This window comes from Tiliqua scincoides, chromosome 6 (genome assembly GCF_035046505.1).
Source record: "Tiliqua scincoides isolate rTilSci1 chromosome 6, rTilSci1.hap2, whole genome shotgun sequence".
In the NCBI taxonomy this organism is placed as follows: Eukaryota; Metazoa; Chordata; class Lepidosauria; order Squamata; family Scincidae; genus Tiliqua; species Tiliqua scincoides.
This window is the reverse complement of record NC_089826.1, coordinates 43,283,055-43,304,645: the sequence shown is the minus strand read 5'-3', so window position 1 is coordinate 43,304,645 and position 21,591 is coordinate 43,283,055. Positions and strand designations below refer to the sequence as shown.

The following is a 21,591-nucleotide window of genomic DNA, read 5'->3' as shown; positions in this document are numbered from 1 at the left end:
AAAATGCTTATTCAGCTTTAACAAGTTTGTCAACACAGCGTACTTGCCTAGTAGCGTCATGCCATGTAGATCATACTGAAATACTGGCAGATGGCAGTATTGGTAGCAGCAATGGTAACAGTACTGTAAAACAATGGTAGGTTCAGGGCATTTTTGGATGTCTGATGTTAGTGCTTGGCTACCCAGAAGCATAAGCAAGTTGCCTTCCTACCCACATTTCTCCACAACATCACAGGATAGGGAACCCAAACTGTGGCAAATCTTGACATCAGCACCACTCTTCCCAGAACTTTAGTCAAGGCTGATACAAAAAGGAGCTGCAGCACAGGCTCATTCCAGACGGCCGAGGGTTTCTGACATTAACTTTGCAGAACAAGAAGCAGCCACTTGGCAGTGCCTCCGATGCCACAAATATAACATGAAAAATAGACATTCCCCTTCCTCTGCTTAATTATAACATTTGAAGTCACTAACTCCACAGGAATCTTAAACCTGATATCTATAGTACAATATTATATAGCTACTCTGAAGTAAATCACTGATAGTACTTACTCCCAGGCAGGTGGACATATGTTTGCATCCTTAGAATCCAATCCTGAGCTCACACCATGGTCACTCTGCCAGCAGTAAGTGTCGCAAACGTGCCATAAAGCACGTTCAAGGTCAGTGCTCCACCACTCAGTGGTCACCAGAACTGCGGGTGGCAGAGAGGTAGGTGGGGGCGTGAAGGGAGGCAGCATTCCGAGGCGTGGGGGGAAGGCAGGGACAGAGGAGCTCTGGTCCCCCGTATTCAGAGCTCCATGTTGGGCCTCTGGTCTGACACAGAGGCTCTTGATTCTGTGCCGGCCCATGGGCTGCCACAGAAACAAGTAGCTCCATTGTAGGGCTGCTTGCTTTACCCAGGGGAAGAAGACAAAAGTCCTATTCCCCCAAGGAGCCGCCGGTGGCTGCCTGGTTGAGCTCAGGATGCTGCAGCAGCCATTTTTGGCACCGCGACAGCCCTGCATTCCAGGCAGCTCAGGACTGGGCTACCCTTCCTTTATTGACACAGTTCCCAAACTCCTCTGGAGCAAGTTGTGGTGGGGGATGGGCAAAGGTAGTGACACAATCCTCAGAATTGCGTCGCTGCCAAGACTGATTTCAGGGGAAGGTTCCTTATCTGAAGCTAGTGCCGGCTTCTGGGGACTGTGTGGGGAGTCTTATGGAGGGCTCCGTGGGGATCCAGCACTCCCTGGGGGCCAGCGCTAGCTTCAGGTAAGGAAATTCTCCCCATCAGCTCCAGTAGCAATGTAATCCTGGGGATCATGTCACTGCCTTCACCCTTTCCTTAAGGGGCCAGAGGCAGGGTTTCTCAGGCTGGGCTGTCACAATGCCCCAGTTTGAGAACCTCAGCTTTGTTATGGTAAGTGTGTGATTAATGTTTTTGAAGTGTTGTTGTGTTCCATACACCTAAGATCTATTTCCAGATTCTCCACCTTTAGGCATTGGTTGATCTCTGTGAACAGCTAAAATGCAACCTTTCTACTGAATGGAACATCCCCAACTTTTCATTTATTTTGCTACATTAACTGCTTTGTGAAAACATTTTTTTTTAACTGCAGATAAATAAATACGTTTCAGTAATAATATGAAGACTACTTCTAATTCCTTTGCAGGGTTCGTGCAGCATAGTACTAGCATAACATCTGTTATTAGAGACTGTGCTATAGGTTTTCGTTTTTGTGATAGGAACCACAGTAATGAAGTCTTTCAGTGGTAACATAACCATCTACTGAGTATAGAGCTAAATAACTTAGATTGAATCCTGTGCATTTTTACATGGAAGTAAGCCCCACTGAGTTCAGTGGGGTTTATTCCCAGGTAAGTGTGCATAAGACTGCAGCCTGAGTAACAGAAGGGTGACCTTCTTTCATATGAACATGCCTGATGTAAATCAGATGCTTTTCTCTGAGTGTCACTGTCATTAGGTGAATAATGACTGGGAAAAGGATCTTCTCAGTGGTGGCACTCTGATTAGACACAACTTTCCCAGTCCGCTCAGCTTAAGAATCAGATTGAAATCTTTTGAAAAAATTCTCATACATTCAGAGGATTGTTTCAGTGCTTCTGTCTAACAAACACTTCTGTGGAGTTATAGCATTTTCTGTTCATTCTGTCTGCTCTGTACATTTTAATGATTTTCCTGCATTTAATGCTCTGTCCTGAAAGCTGCTTTGGAAATTTCAATTTAAAAGCAGTATTGGTTTCTTTTTAAAATACGAGTAACTAATCAGAAATCATTTGTTTCCATTTGTTCTTACAAATGTTAAGTCTTTTGCTTTTAAATGAAGTCTTCATTCCCCCCCCCCCAAAAGAAAAGTTTCCTTACCCTAGGCACACAATCAGCAATCAAAATGTAAATAAGGGTAGGATTTAGAAAACATTAAATCTTGGCAGATCATGTGACTCAAGGCGATTAATAATTCATGAAAACAGATTGTTTATGCATACAATTAATTCATGGTCCTCTAAACCCTGATTGCTTCTTAAATCTCACATACATGCATGCATTTACATTAATGTGGTACAGAGAGGTGTATAAATAAGAGAGAGAGAAGACCAAGTGAAAATGAAAATAGCAACATACCAAGAGATTCTCTGGCTTTATGTCTCTGTGAACAATGTTGAGACCATGCAGGTATTTCAGTGCACTTGCTAGATTGTAGACCATTGCACTTCCATCACGCTCCGTGTACTTTGTTGAAGAAGTGATAGCATCAAAGAGATCTCCTCCCTGTAAGAGGCAAAAAAAAACACCCCATAAAACCATCTACTCCCTCACAGCACCAAAACATGAATTAGTAGTTTTCTGTAACTTACAAACCAAACAACATTAAAATAGGGTCAAGTCAGACATTACATTTTCCAGTCACAGTTTACTCCTGCAGCTGATTTCTACATTTGGGTATCTATGATAATGTATTTCATATTTGCATATCAAGTTAACTATCATCTATGCCAAAACTAGCCTTCAAGAACAGTATCAAAATGGTTTGCAGGGACCAAAACTACATATATAAAGGATGTTTAAAAAATCTACATACATTTTAATGTGCTCTAATCCTTTCATCCATCCTTACAGAAAAGGAACATCTTAAGGGAAGCAACTGAAGTGATGTGGGGACATCCCAGCACATATATTGGTGAATGCCTGTAGATCCCTTAGGGCGCAATCCTGAGGAGCCCATGGCTGGTGCAAGTCCCTTCTGCAGGCTCAGGAGGGCTGCAAACGTGCCGTAAGACACATGTGCGCCTCCTCGGGAGGAAGCTGGGCTGGCGCTCAGAGGTGCGCTGGCCTGGGAAGGCTGACACAAGCCTCTACGCTGGCTTCCTTGGCTTAGCTTGCATCGGCCTGGCTGGGCCGGCACAAGGCTCTGGGGTGGTTGGGGAGGAGGCAGGAGGGAGGCGTTCCTGTGTGGGGGAGGGTGGGCAGTGGGTGGCCCTGGGGGGCAGGTGGGGAAGCAGGAGGCAGGACTGAGATGCAGCACGTATGCTGGATCCCAACCCTCGTTCCAAGGGAGTTTCGAGCAGCATGAAGCTGCTCCACTCTCCTCTGACTTGTGCCACCTCGGGAGGTGGCGCAAGTCCGAGACGACCCATTGGGGCAAAGGTGCCTTACCTGGAGGTAAGGGGAAAATTTCCCCTTGTCTCTGGTTGAGCCGCCTTGGCCCCTATCCTGTGCTGGATACAACACAAGCTTATACCTCTTGTCTTGTCTGTTCCAGCGCAGGGTAGGATTGCGCCTTTAGTCAACGATGTAAGACATGTATAGATGCCAACGGGGAACATTTCATGAACTTGGTGTAATTCATTAATTAACTAGGACAAGCAACTGCTTCTGTGTACACCATAGGCAGTATGTGTGCAAATTACAGTATTATAGTATGAATGAATTACAGGTATTCCCTTGTATCTGTGGGGGATAGGTTCCAGCTGCCACTGTGGATACCCAAAACTATGGATAGAAGTTAACTTGCAAAAATCAGTTCACAAATTCCTCCATCATGCAAATGACTTATTTGCCTCTTATTGCAGCCCTCCTGTCTCTCTCTCTTGTGTCTAAGTGCTGTCTACAAATGCTAACGGGAAGCAGGTTGGAGAGCTGAACACAACACAACACAAGCGTTGTGTTGTTTTCAGCCCTCCAACCCACTCCCTGTTTGCTTTTCCTGCTTCTTGTCAGCGTTTGTGTTTGCAGACAGCACAGAGACAGCAAGACACAAGAGACATTAACAGGAGGGCTGCAAATAGAGACAGATACTGTTAAGTCATTTGCATGAAGGGGGACTTGTGAACTGTGGATAAGCGCGGATATGCAATTACCCAGATAAAGGACATGTGGGGGGGCACTACTGTATAACACACTAAATTTAACACTACAAAGTATGTGTATATTTTCTTGAGATGTCATGTAGTATATTTGGACACTGGCCATGATTCAGCAAGGGAGGGCGACTTCAAAAGTAACTTGGGATATTGCAGAGATTTTTCTGTACACTGGTGATTATACAGAGAATATTCCTGGGTATAGGACTCATGACTTTGTTTGTTCAATGCTGGTAAACACTCTCACCTTCACCAGCTCCATCACCAGATAGAGCTCAGTTGCAGTGTCCATCTCCTCTATTAGCATGATAATGTTGGGATGCTTCACTCGGCGCAGTATTGAGACTTCATTCTCAATCAAGTGTTCCTGATCGTTGTTGGGATAGCAGAGAAAGAGGGGGAAAACAACCAAAGACATCCCTCTTTAACAAACACTATAGATATAAGTGCAGCATAGGTAAAGAGTCCTCTTAAGCATTCTTTGCTAACAAGGGTTTCTAAAATATTCCTAAATAAAGTCTCAACACAGAATTTAAATATATTCTGTTATATCACATTGAAATTTGAAATCAAGGCATGTATTTTTAGTCATCAGATAAATATTTGTATGTTTTTCATTGCAAGAAACCAAGTGGGCATACATAATGGGGGCTGTCAATTTTACTTTCATGGTAACAACAGTAACTCCAGCAAACACTTTGAAATACACCAAGAAACCCACTAGAAACCTGATCTTCATCACAGTACAAACATTCTAACAACATGCACTTCATGCATTTGTGCGGGAAGTACATGTGAGCATTCTATGGCTGATGAACATAAGCAGTGTCCTGAAAAAATTAAATGGTATTTGCCCTGCACCATAATTTGGTTATGGGTCAAATGATTCCGATATTCCATTTGCATCCATGTTTGTGTAGTTCATTAACTTTAACCTAATCATTTATTAGTTATTAAAAACCCACATGCTAAGCGTGCATCTCCTCCTGTGAACATGTGGCACACCAGACATTGCTTAAACAGGTCGCACCTTTGAAACCAAATATGTGATAGCATCAATAGATTTTCTGGAACAAACATATGTCTGCCCCAAACAAACGTATGCTGGAGAAAAGAAAAACAAATATGAATGGGTTTCAACAACATAACTGAAACGTATCTAAAGAAAAAAGCCCTAAAGTTTATGGAAAATGAAAAACTACACTTGGGTTCCCATATGGAGTGAAATCTCTCGCGACCCTGCAATGAACCAGCTGCATGAGCAAACAGTTTCAATGTCCAATATAATTGCTTTGCTATAGCACAAAAGTACACGTGCTGTATAATTGTATTAAGCAGTTATATTTGCATATATTTGCATACTTGTATTACAGCCCAATCCTAAGCTGCCTGGGGCGCGCGGCTGCAGCAGTGCCAAGAACGGCTCTCGCTGCATCCTGCACGCCTCAGCCTGCTGTGGTGGCACCTTGGGAAAAGGTCCCCTTCTCCCAGGTAAGGGAAGCAGCCCCGCAATGGGGCTACTCACTTTACCATTGGTGGTAAGGTAAAGGTGTTTGTGTAGGGCGCTGAGCCCCACACAAATACCTTGGATCCAGTGGAGTGGAGCTCCACAGGACCCACCTCCTATCCACCCTTTCTCTGCCTCCCCATCACGCCTCCTCCTCACCTTCTCTCTGCCCTCCGCCTGTCTCCCCCCTTCCTGGAATCCCTCCTCCCCACGCCGCGGCTCAGTAGTCCGTGAGACCACCAAGCAGCGGAGGACGGGTGCACGCCCAGTGCCAGGTTAACATGGGCGCTGGTTTGGCGGTAAGCCTCGCAGACGTGCCTTACGACACATTTGCGACAGTGCGCTTCAGCGTAAAGCCGAAGCGCCGAGCTCAGGTTTGGGCTCTTAAGCAGTTACCCAAATTCAACTGTAATCATTTTTCATTTAAGAAGGAACTCTACAGCTGTTCAAAAGATGTCAAGGCTTATTCCAAGCTGAACGTGACCTGGATATTTACCTTCTTGACCTGCCTACGTGTATTCAGGATTTCTCTCTGGTGACAGGAGCATGCAACTGTCATTTAAATTCAATTTTATCTATCTGTACTATACCATACAAATAATGGTATTCTCATTTAACATATAAGAAGTGGATACCCACAGAACAAGTCATGCGATGCACATTTTTGCCTTTATTTCAGGTGGCAGACCCCAGATGGGCATACTTCCAATCTGTCCAGACATGTTCTGCCTATGCAGGGTTACAGTAGTTTTCAGTGGACAATTCTTATATTGATGGCAGAAGTCAGCCAGAAAAAGTATAGTTAATTATGGTGCTAGAAGCCTCTCTTGCATGGACAATATCTGAGCCATATTTCTATATGTGGCTCATTCTAGTAAATGCTCAAATTGTGTAGATTGCTTTCTAGATCCAACTAATTTACATGAAATAATTTTATGCATATGGTCACCTCAATCCAGAGGAAAAGATCTATCTTAAAGCTTGGAGTAGTTATCACAGTAGACAAAACCTAACTAGATAACTCAGTATAAAACAGCTCCATGTGTTCATATGTATTCTAGAATAGAGATATTAGCTGGGGTCCATTGGTACCCTGTGCAAATAGAAAGCTACTTTCACTTAATCAAAACAGAGTCTCCAAGTCCCACCAACAACCATCTAGATGTATCCTCCCATGGCACAACAAATATCCTTCAGAGGAATGGGTCCCTCATGGAGGGTCTCCTGGCCCTCAGGAATTGTTTTAAAGATTGCAAGGGGCTGCAAGGGCTGGGGGGGGGAAGGTAGAAAAGTGCTGTGAGCAGAAATGTACTGTGGGTTCACAGAATCCAACCCAACAAAAGAACTAAGGTAGAATACAATGCTTATGGACAAAAGTACCAGTAAACCTGACCCAATTATTGCTTTCCAGTGAATTTAAGTAAATTGAAGTCATTGCTATTGGATAGATTGTTCAATTAGTGCACTTGCTACAATGACAAAAACTTATTATGTATTATAGGTTTTATCAAAAGGCTGAATGTATACCATTATATATTATCTGTTAAAGTAACCAAACACATTTTCTCTTCATTTGCTTATTTTACAAAAAAAAGTTTATAAGCAATATAATCTGGATGAAAATTTTCCTAATCACACATTTGTGAATGCAGTTTAGTACAGTTCTACAAAATTCAGACATACAACACATTAATGAGAAGCTGTAAGGTTGTAATCCTATACACACTCAACTCAGAGTAAAACCCACTGAACTCAGTGGGGTTTACTTTTGTGTAGACATGCATTGGATTGTGCTGCAAATGTTCTTATGTCAAGAAAATTTTTCCAGCTGAGGCTGGAAGAAGAAGTTGGGGAAGAAGTTGCCCAGAGAAGTTGTAATTTTGATCCCTCAAGGCTTTGTAGGCTAAACTGGTCAAGCAACCACCGATGACATTTTAAAGCCTCAGATCCTGGCATTCTTTGAGACAGGATGAGATCACACTGGAGGGATCTCTCCCCTTACGCTGCCATGATTCTTTAATCTCTCATACCTTTCCACAGCATTTTCCTTTGTCTATAATCTTCAGTGCAAACTCCTTTCCAGTAGACCTACAAAGAGCAAAAAAAGAGAAGATATACTAAATAAAATCCCCGCATTTCTGCAATCATTTTGTGTTTGAACATTGATAATAAAGTCTCTTTCTTCAATAGAAACAGATGACAAAACGAAAGGTAGCCCAGGCTTTTATTTTGTTTTTCCCAGTAATTCATGTCGGTTGTTGCCTTGACTACCAAAACCAGGTTCCCCGCAATCATTTATTCTAGTGTGACCTCATGCTTCACATTCAGTCTCTGTTTTAGAGTCAGATGCAAAATCTGTTCTGTATCTTTCACCTAGTTCTATTAAACTGACTGCCCTGTAGTCACATGCCAATCTTTAAGGATTTCCCAATCATTTCAGAAGATAAAGAACAAGAGGGGGAAAGAAACACCTTTTAAAATGTGTATTAGTTCAATTATTCTAAAGTGCCTGTAGAATTTAATGTTTTGCAGTTTGCAGTTGCTTTTTAAATATCGTTTTCAGAAGTAACAAAAATAAAGTGTCAATAAATTATGACATTATAACATGGGCAGATTAAAATAGCTGTAAATTATCATCATATTCATAATAATAATTATTATTATTTTATTAATTTATACCCCGCCTTTTTGCCCAACAGCTTGTCTGAAGAGAAAGACCTTGGCTTTTTAAAAGTAATAAACACCAATAACCTTCAAAGGGAGTGTCTATTAAAATATTTATTTATAGAATTTATATTCTACCTTTCTATCCTAACAAAGGGTACTCAAGGCGGCTCACAAATAAAACCATACTAAAAACACTGAAATTTTTATATATATGACATTTAAAATCAGTAAAACACAATAAAACTTGGATCCCGATTAAAATACGTTCAAAAAAAAACTCCATGCCCTCTGGTGTCAGCATAAAAAGACTTCCCTGAATAAAAAGGTCTTAAGCCCCCGCCGAAAGGACTCTAGAGGGAGTTGTTCTCAATTCCAGGGGGAAGGAATGCCATAGACAGGGAGCCACCACCAAGAAGGCCCTCTTTCTTGTCGCCATCCCCCTCACCTCCGCTGGTCACAGCACAGTTAGAAGGAACCCCTCTGATGACCTGAGAAGATGGGCTGGATTGTACGGAAGGAGGTGGCCCTTCAAATACCCTGGACCCAAGTCACATAGGCCTTTAAAAGTCAACACTAGCACTTTGAATTCAGCCTGGAAACTAGTTGGCAGCCAGTGCAGCCACTGAAGCAGCGGCCCGACTAAGTTGAACCGATGAGCCCCAGCAACCACACAGGCAGCCGCATTCTGCACTAATTCTAGTTTCCAGAACATCTTCAGAGGCAGCCCCATGTACAGTGCATTGCAGTAATCTAATCTGGATGCCACTAGGGCATGGGTCACCGTGGCCAGGTATGAGCAACCCAGGTATGGTCGCACCTGGCGAATCAAATGAAGCCAAGCAAAGGCTCTTGGGAATCCAGGAACAGCTGTGGATCCAGGATCGTCCCCAAGCTGCGGACCTGCTCCTTGGACTTCTGGACCAGGAGAACCTCTGTCTCGTCAGGATTCAATTTCAGCTTGTTCGCCACATCCACCCAAGAGCCTTCTGAGAGCAATCCAGAACTCTGACTGAATATTTTATGGCCATCTGACACTTTTTGATAAAACAGCATTGCTGTACAATTTAAGAATTGTTGTCCTAATCCTAAAAGAACAGGTTCTGGAAACAAGTGCTCCAACAATGGGGTGGTTATTTCCACTTAAATTAAGCGGCAATCTTACAAGTACTTACTTGTGAGAAAGCCTCATCAAACTCAATGGGCTTACTTTTGAATAGAGATGCACAGGATTCAGGCTTAAAGAGCAGTAGCATTTGCCTGGCGGTATTTAAGCTTTCACTAGAAGAATGATTTGTTTAAAGTATTTTGAGGATGGACAGCCTTCCAAATGCATACTGGCTACATAGAAAAAATCAAACTGAAGGAAAAAGTCACCGTTGTTTCACAAAGTGATATATACACAACAAAGTGAAATCATGCTGTAAGTATATCAGGACAACTCAGTATTAGCATTACTTTTACCAGTAGAAATACACTCCACTAGAAGAGAGGAGAGTGAACCACTAGTGCAATGCACTAGTGTATAAAAAAGCCCTCTTCTCCCAAGCAGACCATTCCACCATGGTGCTGCGTGCTTTTCCACCAGAACAGGGATGCTCTGGGCAGTCACGTCTGTTGCCCAGCGTCCCAGAAGGCTGTGACCTGTTTGAAAAACATGCGGCAGAATGGCAGAATGATAAGCTCCACTCACAGGGGAAGAGCCTTTCTCTGAATCCTGGTCCGTGGGCTGTGGTTTGGGGAGCTCTACACTAAAGGCTGATTCATATACTGCAATTTTTAGGTGTATATCTACTGTTTTCCTTTAAGAATGCACACCCTTCTCTCCAAAGTAACAAATGAATGAGACATGTTTGTAAACAAATCATACAGATTAACTCACTAGTAAGTTGGATTTGACTCCATCTCCTTGTCAAGCATACAGCAGGCCAGGTTTCGTTGACACATGGACTGGTCCAAATTCACACATTTCATTCCTTCCTACGGACTTATCACAGCCTCTAGGCAGGAGCATTTTTTTTTCTCCGAATGAGTTCCATCAGAACTCAGTTTAGTATGAACAACAATGGTAAACAACAGCATAGTTTGATTCAGGAATGTATGTACATGATACAAATGTAGTTCCAGAATTGCATACATTAAATTGTATGTTTATTATGGAACAACAGGGTGGCAGAGTATCACCAGTGCGAAAGCACAGCTCTGTCTGCTAGGTTGTCATAGTTACACACAATCTAGCTGAGAACAAAAGAAAAACAGTATCTCAACAGCATTTGGAAAGCAAGCACTGTATATTGAAAGCTTTGACAACTATACTTGAAATTCAAAGACCTTTCAATTGAGTTATTTTATATCAAACTGTTGGATACTGGGCAAATAGGCATCATTGTAAGTATCATTTTCAACATGTCTCAACAGCCAGAAAACTTGTGTCCACTAGCCTTTATTTTGTTTCCAAATAATTTTAACAGGAGAGATATCAGAGATTTTTATTATTGCTACAACTATTTACATAGCATTTTTCAACAAAACAGAAGTTCACAAGGCAGTTTTACATAGCCAAAATAAATAAAGAAATGTCTATTATTGGATAGGTAATGAATAGATATTGAAAACATTGTATAATTAGAAATAGTTTCCTATAATGGTCAAGTTTCATTCCATCTCCACTGGAAGAATTTTTAACTGAGATTGCAATGTATTACACTAAGGGCGCAATCTGAACCTGTTGACAGGCTGGCCCAAATGACTTAGGCCGGTCTGGGAAAGTCGCAAATGTGCTCATTTGCGCCTCCTCGAGGGGAAGCCAGGCCAGTGCTCCGAGAAGCGCCGGCCTGCGGAAGCTGACAGATGCCTCTGTGCTGGCTTTCCCTCCGGTGCTTGCGTTGGCCCCTCAGGGGTGAAGAAAGCGAAAACGTAGGCGTGGCGGGGCGGGGAGGAGGAGGGAGGAAGGCGTTACTGGGTAGGGGCAGGGAGGGCAATGGGCAGCCCTGGGGGTGGGCGGGGAGCAGGAGACAGTGCTGGGATCTGGCAGTTATGCAGGATCCCAACCCCCATTCCCGGGGAGTATGAAGCGGTTTCAAGCCACTCTGCCCTCCTCGGACTTGTGCCACTTCAGGAGGCGGTGTAAGTTCAAGGAGACTCATAGGCGTCAGCAGCCCTTACCCAGGGGTAAGGGGAAATGTTTCTCCTTGCCTCTGGCTAAGCCGCTGCTGGCCACAATCCTGCGCTGGATACAGCACAAGCCTCCTGGCTTGCCTGTTCCAGTGCACATTAGGATTGCACCCTAATTATGATATGTCATACATACTAATATAAAATTTCTAGGGTCTATCTGAAATTCTAGGACATTATGGAATTTTGAGGGTATAGAAATATACCCTTAATACAGTTGCTTAATACAGTTTCCTCATGTAAACATTGCTCTGTTTCCCAAGTGACCTATAAAAAGTAAATTCCTCTGGAGCCTTAAGATGTTTCTCTGTTCTCTGTAAAACGCAAACACCTTTCAGGCTGGAAGATAAACCTAAATAGTGTCTAACCTGAGAACCTGACTTGCTAATGGAAACTTTGCTTACATCTGGAAGGGAGAGGTGATGATTACAAACTTAGTGAAAAGGTATAATACCAACATATCCTTTTAGTGGGTTTAGTTCTTTGTCTTCGCTGCATGGATAAGGTAGAACATATTCAGTAATGGCCACCACACCACATTGATTTCACTGTGCTCTGTCCATGCTCTTACACAAGGCACAGAGTTCCATAGATAGGTGGCAATAGAAGTTCTTTGGGAACCATTGTTTTATTTTGCCCACGTGAACCAGTTTGTGAACTACTTTTTGTTGAAAAATGGTATAAAAATGTTCTTAATAATATGGAAACCTAGCATGAAGAAGGATAACTGGCTTCAATTTTATTTCCTTCTTTCCAGATAACTTGGTCTCATTCTTTCTCCCTGGCCATATCCTTGTCCATTTAAGCTCTTGGGTCCCTTCCTTCCCGTCTTTGTCCCCCCCCCCCATTCCTCTTCTTTTAGTAGCTGGTCCTACCTCACCTGCTATGCTTTCATTTCTAGGCCACCTGCTATCTATATACCTCCTTCACTTGTCACCCTTTGCTTTGACCCCATCTACTTCCTTCCCTTTTGTCCCATTTTGTTATAACCCATTCCAATGTCTATGAGTCCATATAGGAATACAGATGGGAAGTGCTAGCAGAGTTGAGGGAATCAATCAGTTCCACACACAGCAAAGCTGAGTTTTGTTAAGAAATTTACTGCATCAAAAGAACGGCAGCCATTGTTATAAAGGCAGAACTACAAGACAGGAAAAAACAACAACTAATGAGAGGTCAAAAGAGGAGAGAGCACCCCACAAGTCTTTAAACTAGGAACAAGATAGGTAACAGCTTTCCTCTATTGATAGAGATGGACACATATCCACACCCACTGTTATTGTGCAGATCTTGCTCACATGGTATCGCTCTTCCAACAGAAAAATAGTCTATTTTAGTTTATCCTATGTTATAGTTGGATCTGTTCTTCCAGATGCTTGAGAAAATCACTGGAAAATGTTTCACTCCTTCGTCTTTCATTCTCATACATTTTGGTATCCAAAACAAACTACAATACATTGCTTGGCTTCAGTCATTCTTAATCCTTTCTGCCAACGGTAACTGTTGCCATTTGCCCATAATCAAGTCTGGTTATTTATTTTTTACCTAGCACTCATTTTACTATTTGTTGGTCACAAAGCATCAAGTGTGAAAAAGTGCTCAAATCCACATGGGTGATGTGTTACCAGAAAGGTAAATAACTTAGGTCTTCTTCACTCACCCCGTGACTGCCCACTTCAGAGTTTTCTCAATTATTTCTCTCCTTAGCACATGTGAGGAGGCCCTTTTGTTGTTACCTTTTAATTAAGTAGCCAACATATTCTAGCAACTGTTCAGTGACAGTTCTGACATAACTCTTCCTGGGTTTACTTTAAATCAGGATTTCCTAAATATTGACATTTAGTCCTTTTCCAAGAGCACTTGGCGACTCTTGATACTTACCAGTAAAGGTAAGAAACATTTATGAAATGAGGGTTGCTTTGGATATTTACTAATTTGCCATGATAAATGTCTTTTTACCAATAAAAGATAGGAATTGCTATTTTTCACATTTTTATACAGCCATTCCTCCAAGGAGCCCAGGTTGGTGTATCTAGTTCCTTCCCTCACAACAACCCTGTAAGGTAGTTTAGGCTGAGACACAGCCCAAGTCCACCCAGGAAGCTTCATGGATGAAATAAGGATGAAATATATTCATTTAGTCAAAGCACCTAGTTGGGCTAGAAATTAAAATAATTCTGATGTATAGCAACTAACACACTCACACAGCAGTTGAATAAAGAATGAATACTAGCAATTTTCTTACTCACCGTTCTATGCATTCTTTCACCACAGCAAAATTACCATCACCTATCACCTTTCCCACTTTGTATTTCTCAAGAATAGTTGATGTCCCTATACATTTGTTTCCATTCACACCTGCAGGAAGGAAAGGACAAAAAGCAAGGTGAACAGAGATGTGAGCAATCTGGCTTATCCTCCACAGACCTCATAACTACTACAGTATATGGCTATATCCTTAGCTAAAAGGTAGGAAATTTTTTAAAAGCTATTTTAAATGCAACTTGTCCCTTCAGATTTTCAACTGAACAAGAGAGAGTGCAAGCATGCCTTATTACAAGTTATATGACCTTGTGCTCTCAGAGAGGGCACGCATCAAAACGTGGCTTTCATACACAATCTAACACATTCAAAAAAACAGCAGAGTTTAGTAAAGATTAACATATAGCTACCATTTCATTTAGTTCAGTGCATATGGAAAATGCAGAGAATAAAATTTCAGCAATGGCAACCAATAATTCGTTTCAAATCATTTCTAAATTCAACAATAATTTTTTTTAATTCATCACCACCAATCTGCATTCTTTTTTTATTTATAAACTAACACTTTTACTTCTTTTAGCATTCATGTAGGTGCCTCAAATAGGGAACATAGGAAGAAAGTGAACAACAGCATTAATTAGACCAACTTCTGTTGGTTGTCTATAAATGTTTAGCACAGCATTTCTCAAACTGTGGGTTGGGACCCCACTAGGTGGGTCATGAGCCAGTTTCAGTTGGGTCCCCATTAATTTCAATGTGTATTGATTTTAATATATTAGACTTGATGCTACCATGGTATATGACTGCATTTGGGGAAATGTTACGAATTTGAACTTTTAATAGGCTACTATGTATATGCTTTTAACAATGATAGCAAATGGGGGCTTACTCCCTGATAAGTGTGGATAGGATTTTGTAACCTTTGGGATGTTCTGGGATTTTTTTTTTTAAACAGATCAGCAACTGCTTGGGAGGGTTCTTCTTTATTTTAAATAAATTTTTAAACTTAAACTTTTTGTAAATTTTTAATATACTTAGGGCACAATCCTAACTTGCACTGGAAACAGGTAGACCAGCAGGCCTGCACTGCATCCAGCACAAGTTTGAGACCAAAACCAATGCGGCATGGGGCAAGGGGAAACCATTCCCCTTAACCCATGTCTTGCTGCAGCTGCCCAATGGGTCTACTTGGATCTGCGCCACCTAACAATGTGGCACACATCTGAGCAGCCCGGAGTTGCACTGTGCTGCCTGGGAATGAAGTCAGGATCCAGCATAACTGCAGGATCCTGGCCCCACCTCCTGCTTCCCGCCTGCCGACCCCAGGAATCCCCACTGCCTGATCCAGACAAATCTCTATGGCCTTTCTTCCTGAGGTGGAGTGAAAAAAGACCATGACTGGCATCAGAATCTGAAGGCAACTTTCAGGTAAAGCCCTGTAAGGGACCCAACCACTAGTTGAAAAAGTTGGAGTGGATTGGGGCTTCATAGCTTTACTTACAAAAATCCCCCCTAAATAAAACATGTGGGATTAAATTATATGTTTCATGTTGCAACTAGTTTAACTGTGAAGCTTAACAGCATTTAACATTTCTAGATTGCAATATCTTATCAGGATGAGACATTTAAGATAATTTCAAAACATTAACAACATATTTTTTAGATTCTTACTTTCAGGACTCAGGCAAGGAGATAATTCAGGCACACCATTCACATTGGAAGATGACCCACAGTGTGGTGGAATCTATGAGAAGATGCATGTGTTAATCATGTGGCAATTAAATATATTACTGAGCTACCATGCAAACAGAGCAAAAAAAAAAAAGCCACAACCTTCTGCATTCCAGATAGACATTTTACACAATTTGCTTTCAGAAGCCAGACACAACTTTAGTACAAACTTCTGTGAAGACCCTTTCTACAGTTGGACTCCCTTCATCACAGACTTTGTCAATTCCTTTGAACTAGAAGTTAGTAATACAGAATTAAAATGTAGTAACAAGATATGTACAAGAGTAAATGGATACAAAAAAGATAAAGCACTGTGGATATGAGTAAATCTAGATCCATAAAACCTAACATAAATTATTCAGTTTCTGATTGTCTACTGCTTTCAGAGCAGTCAAAAGAACACTGTCGCTTTGTTTTGGATGCCGTTATATTGGCTTGTCTGTCAAATTTTTGAATGAATCAGCAATTCAGCATTTCTGCTGAGTAGCAAAAACAAAGCTGCACAAATTATAGGCAGCAAATTATGTGGTAAGTCGGCTTTCCAGTTAAGTCTATTAAGGGACCAAAAATGCATGTGGAGCTCTAGTGTTTTTATGGTGAGCAGTAGTGGTTTCAAATAATAAATCCTTTGCAGGATACCAAAGCCAAGGTGCTCTGCACTTTAAAAGTCAGTCTTTTAAAACCATTAAAAGCATATCCAAGTTATGCAAGTCAAAGAGTCAAAAAAAATCAATTTGAGTTTCAAAAAGCCCACAACTTTACTACACTGCAAGGAAAACATTTGCATTTATATCTAAAAACAAACAGAAGACAGCAAAAATTAAGCATGGTTTTCAGTTATCCTTTTCTAGTTTTGGTAGGAATTGAATACAAGAAGTTATTAGCAAAAGCTGCCAGTTTGGGAGAAAAAGACAAACACTATATGATTATATATATAATTTATTGATTATATATTATATTGATTATTTATTGATATATATCAATATCAATATCAATCTCTCTCTCTCTCTCTTCTGGAACACTTGAGCAGCAAGGCAAACTGGAGTGCATGGTAAGCAGTCAGAGTGGAGTGTTGCTTACGGCTCAGTTCTATCTGGGACTGGACTGGGGTGTATGTGGGATTTATGCTGTAAAATGGCTTCTGGTGGTGTGCACAGTGCAGTACTGGTTGCCATTTTGAGCACATTTTGCCACCACCAGCAGCAGCGCAGGAAGCCCACACCAAACCAGCAAGTAAGTGCAAGGTGGTGCGGGTGGAATGGGGTGGGGGAAGGAAGAGGGGTTATCCCGAGCAGGGCAGAGAGGGAGGTGGACCAGGGGTGGTATTGGCAGCACTCATGTGTGCTGATATCCTAACCCCATCCACCTCCCTTATCACTGCCATTATACCCCTTGGATTTACACTTGCTAAACAGCAGACATAAATCTGAAGAAACCCATGGCAGTGGTGGAGGCTTTCCCTGGAATAAGTGAATAAAAATTCACTTACCCCAAGGAGACCTTTCTGATTCTCCCCCCTCCCCAGATACCATATACATTGGCAGGGCTACATCCGCAGGGGAGATCTGGGTATGATTAGGCTGTCAGAGTGTCAATTCTATTGTGTGGATGCCCTCAAAAGCGCATCTTACAGCTATACTACTGCTATTGTCAGTACTTTGTAACACACTTTATGTGGGGCTGCTCCTGAAGACGGTTCAGAAACTGCAATTAGTGCAGAATGCGGCGGCCCGTGTGGTTACTGGAGGTAGGTGGTTTGACTCTGTCAGCCCGCTTCTCCAGGGGCTACATTGGCTGCCCATTCGTTTCCGGGTCCAACTCAAGGTGCTGGTTTTGACCTTTAAAGCCCTATACTGCTCTGGGCCAGGGTATCTTAGGGACCGCCTACTTCCGTACAATCCGGCTCGTCCTCTTAGGTCATCAGAGAAGGCCTTTTTACAAGTGCCACTGCCTAGGGAGGTACGTGGGGCGGCGGCAAGAAATAGGGCCTTCTCAGTAGTGGCACCAACGTTATGCAACTCCCTTCCCCTTGACTTAAGAATGGCTCCCTCTCTTGGGACTTTTCGGCGAGGCCTGAAGACCCTTCTGTTTAAACAAGCCTTCTGAGCTCATGGCCTTTTTAACATTTTTTAACATCTTTTCTACATCTCTTAGTATTTTTTACAGGCCTGATTCCTATGATCTGCTGCTCTATGCTCCTTTTATCTGACTACTGTTTTTATGATATTTGTTAATATGTTAATGTTTTTATCTGTTTTTTAATATTATGTTTTAATCTGCTTTTAACCTGTTGAAGCTGCCCTGGGACACTTTGGGGAGAAGGGCAGGGTATAAATAAAGTTTATTATTATTATTATTATTATTATTACTTCCCTCGCTTCTCACTGAAGAGCAGTGCATAGAGTAAAGAGACAAAACTTGACTTCTTGCCACTGCATTATCCTTCCTGCACTCTAGATAGTCAGGTTTTATGTGGCAGTAAGAAAATAAGAAACAAAAATGAAACTGTTCATCGAAATCGAAAATCTGTCAAGGTGATCAAGCCTACATATTACCTCATCCTAAACACAATCCCCTTGGAATCCACTGGAAGAAGCAAAATCCAAGTTAGATTTATTCCCCCTAGCCAATTCAACATGAACACAACAAAATTTCTACAGTCACAAAAGTCTCCGACAGTTCAGTGGTACACACCACAATAGCTGTATTTTACAGGGTTGTTTTTTTTTTTTAATGGTGTCAATTCCTGTTGGAGAGTTTCCCAGAAATATGAGCACTGGAAATACATTCCAGATACAGACACAAGTGTTGTCATAAATGTGTTACAGTTCAGATAGATCAGTTAAGATTATTCAGATCCCAAATGACCAAAGTGAAGCAGGAGTTTACACCCATTAAGCTGCATATTACTGAGATGAAGCAAAGAACATAAGAACAGCCCCACTGGATCAGGCCACAGGCCCATCTAGTCCAGCTTCCTGTATCTCACAGCGGCCCACCAAATGCCCCAGGAAGCACACCAGATAACAAGAGACCCGCATCCTGGTGCCCTCCCTTGCACCAGGCATTCTGACATAGCCCTTTTTTAAAATCAGGAGGTTGCGCATACACATCATGGCTTGTACCCCGTAATGGATTTTTCCTCCAGAAACTTGTCCAATCCCCTTTAAAGGCATCCAGGCTAGATGCCATCACCACATCCTGTGGCAAGGAGTTCCACAGACCAACCACACACTGAGTAAAGAAATATTTTCTTTTGTCTGTCCTAACTCTCCCAATACTCCATTTTAGCGGGTGTCCCCTGGTTCTGGTGTTATGTGAGAGTGTAAAGAGCATCTCTCTATCCACTTTATCCTTCCCATGCATAATTTTGTATGTCTCAATCATGTCTCCACTCAGGCATCTCTTTTCTAGGCTGAAGAGGTCCAAATACCGTAGTCTGTACTCATAAGGAAGGTGCCCCAGCCCCGTAATCATCTTCGTTGCTTTCTTTTGCACCTTTTTCATTTCCACTATGTCCTTTTTGAGATGTGGCGACCAGAATTGGACGCAATACTCCAGGTGTGACCTTACCATCAATTTGTACAACTGCATTATAATATTAGCTGTTTTGTTCTCAATACCTTTTCGAATGATCCCAAGCATAGAATTGGCCTTCTTCACTGCTGCCGCACATTGGGTCGACACTTTCATCGACCTGTCTACCACCACCCCAAGATCTCTCTCCTGATCTGTCAAAGACAGCTCAGAACCCATCAGCCTATATGTGAAGTTTTGATTTTTTGCCCCAATGTGCATGACTTTACACTTACTGACATTGAAACGCATCTGCCATTTTGCTGCCCATTCTGCCAGTTTGGAGAGATCCTTCTGGAGCTCCTCACAATCACTTCTAGTCTTCACCACTCAGAAAAGTTTGGTGTCGTCTGCAAACTTAGCCACCTCACTGCTCAACCCTGTCTCCAGGTCATTTTATGAAAAGGTTGAAAAGCACAGGACCCAGGACAGATCCTTGGGGCACACCGCTTTTCACCTCTCTCCATTGTGAAAATTGCCCATTGACACCCACTCTCTGTTTCCTGCTCTTCAACCAGTTCTCAGTCCAGGAGAGGACCTGCCCTCTAATTCCCTGACTATGGAGTTTTTTCAGTAGCCTTTGGTGAGGGACCATGTCGAACACCTTCTGAAAGTCCAGATATATAACGTCCATGGGTTCTCCCGCATCCACATGGCTGTTGACCTTTTCAAAGAATTCTAAAAGGTTTGTGAGGCATTCTTACCCCTACAGAAGCCATGCTGATTCTCTCTCAGCAAGGCTTGTTCATCTATGTGTTTTGAGATTCTAACTTTGATGAGGCATTCCACCATCTTACCTGGTATAGATGATAGGCTGACCAGCCTATAGTTTCCCAGGTCCCCCCTCCTTCCCTTTTTAAAAATCAGCGTGACGTTTGCTATTCTCCAATCCTCTGGAACCGTGGCCGTTTTGAGGGACAAGTTGCATATTTTAGTCAAGAGATCAGCAACTTCATTCTTCAAATCCTTAATAACTCTTGGGTGGATGCCATCAGGGCCTGGTGACTTGAATGGTTAGTAGTTCTGATGCTACAATTTTGTTAACCCATGAAGTTAAAATATTGCAGAGAGTATTTTTCTAGGAAGAACTAATAAAGGACAAGGTGAATTGCCAACAGAATTTCCCCAGTTATTAAATAAAAACCAGCGAATGAAAAATGTTGGAATAGTAGTAGATTCTTTTATTCAGTGAATATTGGATGCACCCTAAACATGTGGCTATAATGTAATTATTTGAGTTCCTGCATATTGTAACTAAATTCAAATTTTTAAAGTCCACTATAAAATTGTTATTTACTATTGAGAAAGATACAATGAAGCTGTTGCTTCTCTGCAACCACCACATCAATGTTCCAAATCTAAAGAAATCTTTCAACTAGAATAGGTCAAGTTATCTAAATCATACCTTGAGTCCCCGAAAGCTTCCTGGACTTGTTGGAGAAGAGCTAGAAGACTTCGTAGATTTAGGAGTAGAGAGCAGGCTGCTTGGAGTTCCATTAACTAATGGGAATAACCATGTAAAAGAAAATAAATTACTATACATTTTTTAAAAGATGAAATTCCTGCCAAGCTAGGATGCATTCCTTTTTTGTTTTAACCCATTTTTTCTATGTTAAATATCAACAGAGCCGACAAAAGTATGCATAGAATATCCTTTGGTGATACAGAGCCATGGACACCAATTATCATAAAAAAACTGAACCTGATCCTCATGAAGACTTCTGAGCATACTCAGAGCCCTAAGAATATTTCTTGGAAAGAGTCCAAGCTTTTTTCTAAAAATGTGACATGACTCAGCACATTATTATACAATGTAGATTAGGTTTCATCTATCTCTGTGTTTCCAGCATTCTATATTGTCATTTTCTTAGGGTCATATCAGACATCTCTTTAAAGCACACTTTTTCCTGCTGGAAATAGCATGTGTATGTGGGGCTAATTCAGAGGAGGAAGATGGCAGGGGAGGTAAGGGGGGTTTTAAACCCCAAATGGATCCCCCCCCAGGGTAGATATCATATATGAGGAGCCTACAGCAGAGTCAGAGCTGCCTCCCCCACCCATTTTCCTTGGTTCTGATCACTCCACTCCATCCTACTTGAAGCAAAAAAGCAGCAAGAGAGCCAGGCCTCATGACACAATTAAAATCATATTTAGTATGGCCCTTCCTTTGTCCATTCTGATTTTAGGCCAGATTCCCTTTCTGTTCAGCATTTTTATCTTCTCCCTTTTATCCTGCCAGAGCATATTCCTTTTCTTGCTCTTTCCACAGTCACTCCTTTTACTGGCCCTTCAATTTTCTCCTCTGTCTCTCT

General features: G+C 41.9%; 1 protein-coding gene across 4 annotated transcripts in view; it reads right to left on the bottom strand.

Annotated features, from left to right (window-relative positions):
* The window catches only part of DCLK2 (doublecortin like kinase 2), a 94,584-nt gene that overhangs the window by 14,107 nt on the left and 58,886 nt on the right, over positions 1-21,591 (bottom strand). For all 4 annotated transcript variants that reach the window (XR_010794663.1, XR_010794664.1, XM_066632088.1 and 1 more), the window contains 6 exons: positions 20,685-20,779; positions 15,644-15,716; positions 13,960-14,068; positions 7,903-7,960; positions 4,613-4,732; positions 2,627-2,773 (listed from right to left, as the gene is read on the bottom strand). Coding sequence is in view for 2 of the 4 variants with exons in the window: in XM_066632088.1 (XP_066488185.1) it covers positions 2,627-2,773; positions 4,613-4,732; positions 7,903-7,960; positions 13,960-14,068; positions 15,644-15,716; positions 20,685-20,779 (602 nt within the window). In the remaining 2 variants the exon portion in view is untranslated. The remainder of the gene's footprint in view (positions 1-2,626; positions 2,774-4,612; positions 4,733-7,902; positions 7,961-13,959; positions 14,069-15,643; positions 15,717-20,684; positions 20,780-21,591) is intronic.